At 45.8% G+C, this 13,109-nt stretch overlaps 1 protein-coding gene across 2 annotated transcripts in view; it reads right to left on the bottom strand.

Annotated features, from left to right (window-relative positions):
• Positions 1–3,103: 3,103 nt before the first annotated feature.
• Positions 3,104–13,109, bottom strand: part of HLF (HLF transcription factor, PAR bZIP family member) — an 80,233-nt gene continuing 70,227 nt past the window's right edge. The window contains exons 3-4 of one of the 2 annotated variants that reach the window (XM_048488609.1): positions 7,669–7,889; positions 3,104–3,547 (exon numbers count right to left, since the gene is read on the bottom strand). In XM_048488609.1, the coding sequence (XP_048344566.1) occupies positions 3,329–3,547; positions 7,669–7,889 (440 nt within the window). In that variant the 3' untranslated portion in view covers positions 3,104–3,328. The remainder of the gene's footprint in view (positions 3,548–7,668; positions 7,890–13,109) is intronic. The other variant, XM_048488610.1, reaches the window with a different exon arrangement.

Here is a 13,109-nt window from a genome sequence, read left to right as displayed (position 1 = left end):
GATAAGAGTCCACTGCTCAAGTGGAGGTGTGGGGAATCAAACCCAGTTCTCCAAATCAGCTCTTAACAACTACACCATACTGGTTCTGGAGGAAGCTTTGACTCTTGAAAGCTTATGCCCTGGACTTGAATATCGCTCTTTGATCATCATAGCTACCTTTCTGGAGAATTCTGACCACAAGAATGCAAGAGTGGGGAGTCAAACCCAGTTCACCGGATCTGGGTGCACCACTCATATGGATTGGGGAGAGGAATCAAACCTGGTTCTCCAGTTTAGAGTCCATCACTCTTAACCGCTACACCACGCTGACGTCGTGCTAAACAGAGCCTTAGTTCTTCTCTTCAGGGTCCACTGGAAACAGAAAGTATTTACAGCCCCCCCCCCCTTTCCCTTACCCTGCTATAAGTCCTGCTGTGAGATGGGAACAGGTTTTTTTTTTTTGAGCCCATTGGGATCTTTTGTGTGTAGGCATAAGTCTTTGCAGAGATGAAATGTGTCCCTAAGTTAAAGCGCAAACATGCTAACATGTCAATGGTAAACATAAAAAGAGTAAAGTTTCAAGGGGGGGGGGGAGATAACAAGAAGCACATTTCCTCTTTGTACAATATTAACGTATATATAAAGAGATATATCTTTTCTCTTTAAGTGTGAAACAGCTTTATTTTTTTTCCTTTTTACTAAATATATATTGTTCTCTCTCTTTCTTCCAAAATACACAGTCAACGTTTGTCCTTGAAAAATACTGTACCAAAAAAAGCATGCCCTAATGATTCTGTATAAACTTTATGCATTTATAATAATCTTTCTTTTGGTCTGCAGAAAACGTTTAAATACATTGGATGAACCACAGTATGACAACACCATCACCTTTCAATATATACCTGCATCTCTTACATTCATTATTATTTTCTTCTTTTCCGAACGTCCCCTTTCGAGTAGAATAGAAGCTCATAAAACAAACCAAAGCTTAAAAATGACAGGGTGAAATCTGAGAAAAAATCAGCTCATGACATGCTGGAAACAACCTCTGGAGGGGGAAGTGGGATTTGCAAAAGCTGACTTCTAAATCAATCATAACACTCTGGGGGGGGGGGAGGGGAGTAAGGGATAAACCCACATGAAAATAGATTACGAAGAGTGAAAGTAGAAAGCTGCGTTCAATTCTTTTAATCTCAAAAGAAAAAAAAAAACCACAGGACTCTGAGAAATGCAAACGTCAAAGGAAAACAACACCCGCTCCCCGTTTCTCAAAATTGAATGACTCATTTTTTTTTTAATAAAATGTTGGTCTCTTGTCCATTCATTTTCTCATACTTGTCAAATATTACTGGGCCAACAGTGTGAATGACGGCACCCGACGAGTGTCACAGAGAGAGGAATTTTCCGGTTCCCATTAACAGGTGATTAAGTGTTTGCACCAATCAGACAGCCTGGTAGAAGGAATGAGATAGAGGGCAGCAATCAACATTCACGGGGCCAGTTCTACCACAGAAGCTCAAAGAAGCAACTTCCTAGAGTGTCCAAATGCAAGAGTCCCTGCCTCAGCTCTCTTGAACTGGGACAGCGTGCAGATGTCTGCCCTTTTGGATAAGCGCTACAGTGGTGCCATTGAAGCTCACTGGCTCTGTTAATATCCCCCAAATTGTGGGAGAGACCATCACAAGCCTTCAGATTTCGACTGGCTGCCTGGAGAGTAGATGCTGTTGTAAAACTGCATAAGAAATGGCATGAGAAACGTTGCAACTGAAAATCATGTCCACTTCAGCTCAGGAACCTGGGCAGCCCAATCCAGCTGGGGAAGGTGCAGGGAAGGGAGTGCTGTGCTCAGAGGTGGGATCCAGCAGGTTCTCACAGGTTCCCGAGAGTAGGTTACTAATTATTTGTCTGTGCCGAGAGGGGGTTACTAATGGGTGATTTTGCCACGTGATTTTTGCCTTAGTTACGCCCCTCCTCTCAGCAGTAGAACGCAGAACTTGAAGCAGTCTAGCAGGAGGTGCACCGGCACGTGTGGCAGCCTGCGCCTGCGTGCATTCGTTTCCCACCCAAGGACCGGCGCAGCGGCTGCGTCTTTGCCACAGCCCCGCCCAGGAATGCCCCGCCCCCAGAATGCCGAGCCACGCCCCAGTCGTGCCCCACCCAGCCCCATTGGTGCTACGCCACAGTTTGAATCCCACCACCATGGGAACCTGTTACTAAACTGTTTGGATCCCACCACTGCTCTATTGGCATAGGTGCCCCTTATATGGGGGTGGGCAAACATACTGGCATGGGCCCCTGCTGCTCCCACAAGCTGTTCTCCCCCTCCCCCCTCTGGATTGGGCTGTCAATGTGCTATCCATGTGCCCCTCAGCATATTAAAAGCACCCAAGGCATGAGGAAAGAAGAAAGGGTTGAGCTGGCCTTGTGCATTCAGGTTGTCACACGTGGATCTCTGGAATGGGCTTTTCACTGTTTCTCACACCAGACTAGCAATAAGTATCACTTATGTTAAAAAAACACATTAAAATATTATTAGGGAAAGGAGTCATCCTATGCCCACTGGAAACAGTATAAATAACATGCACCAGTGTACAGTTGGATTATTATGTTCAGGCCACATAAAATACTGCATGCCATTATCTATCTAGACATTTGGGTCTTATGGCGATGAAAAGAAATGTCACAGTTCCTTCTGAGATCTATCGGGGGTGGGGGGGGCTATCGCTAGGAATGTGAATTTGCGAAGCTGAAGGTATTGATTACTAGAACCTTAAAAACAGAAACAAAAATATAAATTAATATTTCTGCAGTATATCACTAGAATATTGCCTGTGCCTATTGCCTTAGCAAGTTAATTTTTTTTCTGATTTAAGCCTATATTAAACATCAGCTTGGAAAAAAAAATCTACCTTTTATCCCTCCCTTGCTTCTCTTCTGTTTCTGCCATCGTTCCTTGCTTGTTTGTTTTCCAAGTCAAATCAAGAGGGTGGTAAAAGAAAAGAGGAGAAAAAAAAATCTATTGGATGCAGCACTGAGGAAAAATAGTTTTTATATATAATAAAAAGCTTACTATGGCAGGTCTCAGCGGTCCAAGTAAAAACATTACCCTGAATAGATGGGGGGGTTTTGTAAAAAACTGAGACATGCTGAGATGTGCACGCACGCACGCACAGACACACACAAACGAAGTTGTACATTGGTTTTGTTTCTGCTTTTCCGGTAAAGTGCTGATGACTGAAAGGTTGGTATTGGGTGTGGTGCTATCAAACAGGAAACATACTGTCCATATACTCAAATGCCAACCCACTAAAAAGGGGGGAGGGAAGGAAACATAAAGTGCCCGTGCCGTTTACAGGGGGCCATGCCGGGCTTCGTACTTGGCCAGCACGTTCTTGCATTTGCCCAATTCTTTCCGTAAATCTGCCACCTCCTGACGCAGCGCTGAGTTCTCCTTCTCCAGGAACGAGGCACGGATGGCGATCTGGTTCTCCTTCAGCCTCCGGGCATCTCTCGAACGCTTGGCAGCCATGTTGTTCTTTCGACGTCTTGCCCAGTATTTGTCATCCTGCTCATTAATCACAGGAAGAAAGAAGACAATTAGATTTCAGCAAAGAGGGGAAAAAAGGCATTTCCTCGTGGCTTTCTGGACAAGTTGCAGGAATCTGCGGCCAAGAGGGAAGGTTTCACAAGATGCTAAACAGAAGTGGCTTTTGGACAGCAGAAAGTGAAAGAAGACCAGAAGAGTTTGCATTTATACCCTGCCCTTCTCTCCTGTAAGGAGTCTCAAAGCAGCTTACAAGCTCCTTTCCCTTCTTCTCCCCACAACAGACATCTTGTGAGCAGTGGTGGGATCCAAACATTTTAGTAACAGGTTCCCATGGTGGTGGGATTCAAACTGTGGTGTAGCGCCAATGGGACTGGGCTGGGCACGACGGGGGCGTGGCTGGGCATTCCGGGGGCGGGGGATTTCCTGGGCGGGGCTGTGGCAAGGACGCAGCCGCTGCGCTGGTCCTTGGGCGGGAAACGAATGTACGCAGGCGCAGGCTGCCACGCACGCCGGTGCACCTCCTGCTAGACTGCTTCAAGTTCTGCGCGCTACTGCTGAGAGGAGGGGCGTAACTAAGGCAAAAATCACGTGGCAAAATCACAGATTGGCTAACCCCCCCTCGGCACCGGCACAAATGAATTAGTAACCTATACCGGGGAACCTGTTGAAGGTCCTGCTGGATCCCACCTCTGCTTGTGAGGTAGGTGGAGATGAGAATGTCCTGAGAGAGCTGTGAGTGGTCCATGGTCACCTGGCAGGCTTCATTTGGAGGAGAAGGGAAACAAATCCAGTCCACCAGATAAGCGTCTGCTGCTCATGTGGAAGAGTGGGAAATCAAACTTGGTGCTCCAGATTAGGGTCCACTGCACTTAACTACTACACCGCGCTGGATCTCAGGAAAGATTATGAGAAGTACTTTAGAAAATACAGAAATGTACTTTTGTTTAGCCCCTTTACAGGTTTGCCTTCTTTGACCTGAAAATTTGGTGCTTCCATTCTCTCTCTCTCTCATGGCACCAGGACACATGGTATCCGTCACAATTTCTGTGTTCTTTATATCCCAATCAGGAGCCTTACATTAGATGAACTTTTTTTGGAAGGTTTCCAGATCTTATGTTCAGTTATGGCAAAGAGTCAGAAGGACTCTCTGCTAATTCTTCAGAAAGCCCTCAAAATTCTACCACTGACATCAATACCCTGTTTTGAGAACTGCAGCCTGAATCTTTTGTTGCTGTTTTTTCCTCTTCTGCACAAACAGAATAATGCACTTTCAATCCACTTTGCAGCTGTGTGAAAGAGCAAAATCCACTTGCAAACAATTGTGAAAGTGGATTGAAAGTGAATTATTTTGTATGTCCAGAGTTGAAGGAAGGAAGGAAGGAAGGAAGGAAGGAAGGAAGGAAGGAAGGAAGGAAGGAAGGAAGGAAGGAAGGAAGGAAGGAAGGAAGGAAGGAAGGAAGGAAGGAAGGAAGGAAGGAAGGAAGGAAGGAAGCATAGTACAGCCCAATTCCGTCAGATCCTTGTACCTTCGGAACCACATTTTCCCCATATTTCCAAGGAGGACACTTAGGTCCTCCAACAGTAAGCTTCTGGTGGTCCCAGACCCCAAGGATGTCAGGTTGGCCTCAACAAGAGCCATTTTTGGCCCCTGGCTCTAGCTTGGTGGAACTCTCTGTTGGCTGACACCAGGATCCTGCAGGATTTGGCTCAGTGCCACAAGGCCTGTAAGACAGAGATGTTCCATTGGGCCTTTGGTTGTAGCCACCCACTGTCCCTATACCATCTTGCTGGCCTCCCAAACTCCAAACTACCAACTATTAATTAGTAATTATGTACCTCCCTTTTGTTTGTTTTCCCGATCCTAGAATAAACAGGAGAACTGCTGAGACAGGTAAAAAGTATACTCTGAGCAGTAAAAGACATTGCTATTTTAGCCGCTCTCAACAGTTCCTGTTTAACTTTTAGTAATATTGATTCACTATTTGTTTTATTGTATTACTATGTTTCTAATCTTTGTGAGCAGTCCGGAGCCAGACCCGCGGGAATGGGCGAGATATAAATAAAATATAAATAAAATCTCAGAACCTAAGCAGAGTTATTACTTGGAAGGGAGACCACTAAAAAGACTCTGTAGATGGAGCAGGGAATGGCAAACCATCTCTGCTTCTCACTTGCCTTGAAAGCCCATTGCTGGAGTCACCACAAGTCAGTTGACTTGACATATGTAAGACATGGGGAAGAGAAAAAAAAATCCTGCCCTCATAACCCACATCTTAGCTTGAAGTTTCCCATTTCACTCCTCTGTGGAAAAATCGGCTTTAATCAATTCATTCCTGTGCCACCCCCGCCACATCCATCTTTATTTCAACAAATTACCCTTAATCCAGGCCTGGAAAGAAGTTGGGCTGAGAATCACCTGAGAATCACATGCAGCCCAGAGATGACTGACTCCCCTAAGCCTCTTTGAAAGCTTTCAAAAGCCGACTTTCCTGCACAGAGGCTGGGGGGCTCGGGGGCCACGTCCCCAAGGGGGGCCACATCGGGGAGCTACGACCCCGAGTTTCGCCCTCCGGGCTCTTTGTAGGAATACCAGCTTCTGAAAGCTTCGAAAGCTGGTTTTCCTGCACAGAGGTCGGGGGGCGTCAGGGGGCAGGGCCACGCCCCCAAGCCACGCCACGCCCCCAAGCCACGCCACGCCCCCAAAAGAGAGTGCAGGAAAGCCAGCTTTTGAAAGCTGGCCTGCAATGAGGTGGAGGGGGCGGGGCTCAGCACGGGCGATCTAGGCGGGTGTTGCAGGCGGCCCAGGCGGGCATTGCTGCACCATGCTGACTCTCAAGTAGAGAGACACACCCATCTCTTGCCTTGAAAACCCCAGGTGGTCACGATACGATTGCACTAAAATTGTAATTAATATCTTATTAAGCCTCTTTTAAGGAGAAAGGACACTTGACTCTAGAACTGCTGGTAACCCTGCCCTCTTGGAGTCTTCTAAAACAGTAGCTAAAAGGGATGGTTTCAAGAAGAAAGGGATAGTGATTCCTGCCTATAACCTGAGCACTAAAGGAGATCCAGATTTACTTAGCTTCAACACATTGGCATGATCACCGGCCTTCAGGACTAGGCTGCAGTATGAAGCCTCATTCTGTTCTTTAAGCCAGAAGACTGCTGTAGCCTAGGCTGACCAGATGTCCCACTTTTGGCGGGACAGTCCCGCCTTTAAACAATTTGTCCCGCGTTCCGCAGGTTCTTCGAATTGTCCCGATTTTGGGGAGGCTGCCACACTGCCTTCTGGGGCGCAAGGCAGTGCAGCAGCCTCCCCCGCACGCGGCCGCCTCCCCCGCGTCCCGGATCACAAAGGTGACCATCTGGTCACCTTACTGTAGCCCCCAATCTAAAGGCTTTGTCAGACATGAATTTTAATAGCCTTAAGGCTGAGTTTGGTGTCAACATCATTGCTGCATGATTAAAGGGCAGCCCAAAGAAGTATGTCATCATTCAAAAGCAACACAGGGCTAGAGTTGCCAACTACCAGGTGGCACCTGGAGATCTCCCACCATCACAATTGATCACCTAGAGAAAACGGCAGTTTTCAGAGGTGGACTCTATGGCATTATACACCATTGATGTCCCTCCCCTCCCCAAACCCTGCACCTGAAGAGAGCCAGCGTGGTGTAGTGGTTAAGAGCAGGTGCACTCTAATCTGGAGAACCGGGTGTGATTTCCCCGCTCTGCCACTTGAGCTGTGGAGGCTAATCTGGTGAACCAGATTAATTTGTGCACTCCAATACATGCCTTCTGGGTGACCTTGGGCTAGTCACAGGTCTTCAGAGCTCTCTCAGTCCCACCTACCCCACAGAGTGTTTGTTATGGGAGAAGGGGAGGGAAAGGAGATTGTAAGTCCCTTTGAGTCTCCTTACAGGAAATAAAGGAAATCCAAACTCCTCTTCTTCTTCTTCTCTTCAGTCCCCACCCTCGCAATGTCCACGTACTTCACAACTCAAAGCTGGAAATCCCACACAGTAGAACAAGAAGAGTCCAAGCAAGTCTAATCACGTCTATACACCAAAAATGGCTCAGCGCAAGGCTATACTGATCTAATCTTTAGAATAGTTTCCACAGCCTGGTCACCAGTCCCAATTTACCTTCAGATCCTCGGGAGTGAAGATTTTGCGGGCTTTCTTAATCATGGGCTGCGGCTTGAGTTCTTCCTCAGAGAACTTGCGTTTACGAGGATCAAATATCTCCTGGCCCGGAATGCTTGAAAGGGCGAGATCGGCAGGGTCCGGTTCATAACCCACGGGAACCTGAATAGTCTCTGGATCGATAGGACTTGGTGTGTTACGACTCGTGGGCAAGACTGCACCTGAGGTGAGAAAAAAAAATTACGTTACAAATCAGAAAAGAAATAAAGTTGCGGGATTTGGGAGTCAATGAGATCGCATATACAATAGAATGTTACTTCAGTATGACTGCTGTTATTAAGTATCTACTTGGGAGCAGCAGTGGCGTAGGAGGTTAAGAGCTCGTGTATCTAATCTGGAGGAACCGGGTTTTATTCCCAGCTCTGCCACCTGAGCTGTGGAGGCTTATCTGGGGAATTCAGATTAGCCTGTGCACTCCCACACATGCCAGCTGGGTGACCTTGGGCTAGTCACAGCTTCTCGCAGCTCTCTCAGTCCCACCTACCTCACAGGGTGTTTGTTGTGAGGGGGGAAGGGCAAGGAGATTGTAAGCCCCTTTGAGTCTCCTGCAGGAGAGAAAGGGGGATATAAATCCAAACTCTTCTTCTTCTTCTTGGTTGGAGAACTAGTTTGGTGGGAAGCTAGTACAGTGTAGGTGTAAGTGTCATGGTTAGAGTGTCCAGTCCAGGTTCCAATTTCCCACTTTCCCATGAAGCTCACCAGGTGACCCCGGTCCAGTTACACTCTCTGTCAAGCTAACAAAACCCACAGGATTGTTACGAAAATGATGAAGAAGAAGAGTTTGGATTTATACCCTGCATTCCTCTCCTATAAGGAGACTCAAAACAGCTTACAAACTCATTTTCCCTTCCTCTCTCCACAACAAGACACCATGTGGGGAAGGTGGAGCTGGGAGAGTTCTGAGAAAACTGTGACTAGCCCAAGGTCACCCAGCATCCTTTATTTATTTATTTATTTATTTATTTATTTATTTATTTACTTACTTACTTACTTACTTACTTACTTACTTACTTACTTACTTACTTACTTACTTACTTACCACCCTCCCCGAAGGCTCAGGGCGGTGTCCATCAACACTAAAACAATTTAAAACATCAAATACATAATTTACAATAAAATAATATATAAAATACTAAAACTACAGATGGCTTCAGCCATCTCCCTATAGGAGTAGGGAAACAATTCCAGTTCACCAGATAAGAGCCTGTTGATCACGTGAAGCAGTGGGGAATCAGATAAGGTAACAACACCTGAATCCAGTTCTCTAGATTAGAATCCACCTGTTTTAACCACAACACCATGCTGGCTCACAGCCAAAACAGAGAAGGAACAAACAATAAGTCTACAGAAAATAAATAAAATAAATACCTTGAACTTCTTGGAGGAAGGACAATATATATATTAAATACTAAATGAATAACACTGTCCAGAAAGTTCATAGGAGAGGTCTCATATTGGATTTCAAGTTATGCTTCTTAACCACGTCTAATGTGTGAACAAGAGCTAGTTTGTTATTATTTGTTATCCTTTTGATTCTTGTCACAGCACAGATTATCTCCTTAATTCGAAACACAACAGGATATGCCCAGTTTTCAATGCTTGAGATTTTGGCATCAAGTAAAATAGCCCCAGTTTGAGAAGGAAACTTTCTGTTGTTGGTAGAATGGCTGACAATTGAATTCCTTTTGTGTCCTTTTTTACATGGGGAAGAAACATGCTTTTGATCTACCTCCCAAGAGCTTCCTTGCCCTTCCAGGAGGCCTACGTTGCTGGGACAGTTTCACAGACCACGTTATGAAAGGCAGAGTCTTCTGTAGGGTCAACATGGCCTGTGTCTTTTGCAGGCCGTCCACTCTTGCCTTTATCATATGCCCACTTGAACCTCCTGTTATGCTGCAAGTCAGGACACAAAGTGCTGGGAACTGATTTCAGATAAGAGAATGGCACTTGAAGCTCCTGGGACAAACATCAGCAGGTGTAATAGTACAATATGGGAGACAGCTATACTCTGTATGTAGGCGCTGAACAAGTATTGAAAAATCTTTTAAGTTTCCATAGTGATATTTTCTCTAATTGCATTGCCTTTATGATTTTATGCTTTAATTATGATCAATTAAAGATGAACCAAAGTAGGCCTTTTGCTTTCTGGCTTTCGTTACTAGCCAGATCAGCAAAAAGCCTGGATGAAATACCCTTTGTTCTCAATTCTACATGGGAATGTATGAGATTAGGAACTAAGTTGTTTTCGAGGTCTTCTTGCCCCGGCCCGGCACCTTGAGTCTGCTCTTTTCTGATACAAAGCAAGAACATGGCTAAATGTTTAGGCTCTTTGTCTAGAAACGTGGGTAGAAAACAATAACTGATAAGGGGAGGTTGGGCCTAAGTTCATAAGACGTCAAAAGCAGAGTACTGACATCTTCCAATAAGGGCACTAGTTTGCCCCAAATGTTTTGAGTAAGGGGATGATCCCAACCCTTTCAAATGATTGATTGATGATGATGAACTTTGGGGTGTATTCTTTTTACTGCGATTCTGATGTAACCTCTAAAAGTAAGAGACAGCAGCCATTTTAAAGTGGCTCCCCTGATGCTGTCTTGCCCGTCTGTTGGCGTGAATAAAATATTTATCTGATTTTATTCCTTTGTCGGCTTAAGCTTTTTGGCTTAAATATTTTGAACCCATTGTTACCATGCTGTAACATCTACATGGAAAAGATGTTAGTATGGTCAGTTGAGGTGCAGCAATCAAGCAAATTGCATGTTTCTGCATTAGAATATAGTCCCCAAAAGAACATGAGAATCATCATTCATTTTTACGTACTGCCTTTTAACCATAATGTTGTGCATTGTTGAATATGGTACTTTGATACAAGAGAATAGTTCATCAAACAACTAACAAACGGATGAAGTGGGGGAGCAGGGTTAGGTAGGCACTAGGAGCCAGGCGGAGCATTCTACAACAAAGAAGTTCCAGCATGTTTATGGTGGAGGGATATATAACCTTACTAACATCTTTTTCTGCGACAGACTATAGAAGATGCAGAGAGTTCCCCACCAATGTGATTCATTTTCATATTGCAGTAATATGGGGTACAAGCTGTAGGTGCAGCAGGCATTGTGTGTGGAGGGGGGACAAGTTGGAAATCTCAGCCTACCCACCCACCCCGGCCGCCAATCTTCCAGGATTTTCTAACTTTTCAGGGGCTTGATTTCTCTCCTCCTCCCCTTTTATGTTGCCTTTCTGAAGTATATTTAATATTTCTCAGGCCAGCTTCAAAGGTTTTTTCCCTTCCTATTTCTTTGGGTTAACTGACAAAGTGACATTTGTTGCACACCCTTAGTAAGTAGATAGCCCTACATTTTCTCCCCAATGTCACCATTAAGCAGCTTTTATTACCTACACAGAGGTCAGGCAATTAAACAGCTTTTATTACCTACACAGAAGTCAGGCAATTAGACAGTGGCAAGAAAGGAATCTGTGCAGGCATGTTGAGTAAAGAAATTTCCTTCCTCTTCTCTCTGGCTCCCATTTTTCACTCTACCTCAGTCTCTACTTTCTCTTTTTACCAGTTCCACTTCTGCTCCTCGTCTTCTTTCTCTTTGCTCGCTCAATCTTCCTGCTGGTCCTTCCTCCGATCTGTCCATCGCAATTGCTGTCCCCCCCCCCCCACTTTTCAGTTCCCAGCTAGCTACGTCCTCACTATTTCTGACCAGTGCTCTACTTCTCCCCCACCCTAGCAGTCTCTCCTTTTAACATTTCTCCGCTCCCCACTTTGCCCAGGCCTTCAGCTCACTTGCCCCAGTTGGAAAAGGGGATAGCGGATTACCTGTATGGGCATCCACTTGTCACAGCCAGTTGTAAACAATTCACTTAATGGTGTAAAATTCTCACAAAGTAACATTGCAATATCTTGGCACTATCACGGCCGCCTTGGCACTATAATCATCCCCCTTGTCTGGAAGTTCCCCTGTGTTTGCAGAATGATCTACCCTAGCTCTGGGCAGCCCCATTTTGTGAAATTCTTTTTATGCACCATGGAGCCATCCACAGTGTTCGATATATGATGTCCTCAATTATGAACCAGAGATCTATTTCTTCCCTTATCCCAGCTGAAAAAGTGTGATAACTCCTTACAAATGGGATAACTCCCTTTCCTCTCCCCTTTTTTTTATATTCAGTATCGTTTTGGATCTTTGTAGACCATTATCCAAAGGTGCCGTGGCGCGCGGTGGGACTGGAAGCTCGTCGAGCAAGAAATCCTGTCCTGGTGCACTCAGGGGTGTAACAAGGCAAACTGGAGCCCTGGGCAAAACCTGAGTTGGATGCCCTCCCCCACCATGGGCGACCACCCCACCACGACCAAAAATTTTTTTTTGCACCAGGTCATTGGTGCCTGCAGGGGGTGCATTTTTAGACATATCGCCACCAAAATTTCAGGGTATCATCAGGAGACTGTCCTTATGCTACCCCCCCCCCACTTTGGTGCAGTTTGGTTCAGTGGGGATAAAGTTATGGACCCTCAAAATGGTAGCCCCCATCTCCTTAGCTCCCATTGGAAAGAGTGGGGGATGGGGGCACCCCCTCTGAGGGTCCATAACTTTGCCCCCCCTGTACCAAACTGAACTAAACCTGGGGAGTATCATTAGGGCAGTCTCCTGATGAGACCCTGAAAGTTTTGAGACTGTGACTTCAAGTATTCCCCAACCCTGCAACCCCATTGTCTTAATGCAGAAAACTCAATGCAGAACAAAGATTCTTGGGCAAATTTCTGGGATGTTCCTGCAGGGGGCGCATTTTTGGATGTATCGGGCTACCCTTTTGAGGGTCCATAACTTTGGCCCCCCTAAACCAAACTGCACCAAGCTTGGGGGGTGCCATCAGGACAGTCTTCAGATGATACCCTGAAATTTTGATGTCGATACATACAGAAATGTGCCCCCTGCAGGAACATCCCAGAAATTTGCCCAAATCTCAGTTCCCAGTACTGTCAATGTGAGGCATTCTGAAGGCTAATCAAACTCGAAGTCTCATCAGGGAGACTGCTTGTGATACTCCCCAGGTTCAGTGAAAATTGGTTCAGGGGAGGCCCAGAGTTATGGACCCTCAAAAGTGTAGCCCCATCTCCTATTAGCAGCTCCCACTGGAAACAGTAGAATGGGGGCACCCCTTTGAGTCATAACTTTGGACCCCCTGAACCAAACTGCACCAAACTTGGTGGGGGGGGGGGGTAGCATAAGGACAGTCTCCTGATGATACGCTGAAATTTTGGTGCCATTATCCCACAAAGCTAAGCCCCCTGCAGGTACAAATGGAAAACCACTAAAATGCCCAAAGCAGACCTGCATTTTTGGTGCCCCACAAAGGTGATGCCCTGGCCAGCT

Source organism: Sphaerodactylus townsendi, linkage group LG03 (assembly GCF_021028975.2).
Source record: "Sphaerodactylus townsendi isolate TG3544 linkage group LG03, MPM_Stown_v2.3, whole genome shotgun sequence".
In the NCBI taxonomy this organism is placed as follows: domain Eukaryota; kingdom Metazoa; phylum Chordata; class Lepidosauria; order Squamata; family Sphaerodactylidae; genus Sphaerodactylus; species Sphaerodactylus townsendi.
This window is presented reverse-complemented; position numbering and strand designations above follow the sequence as displayed.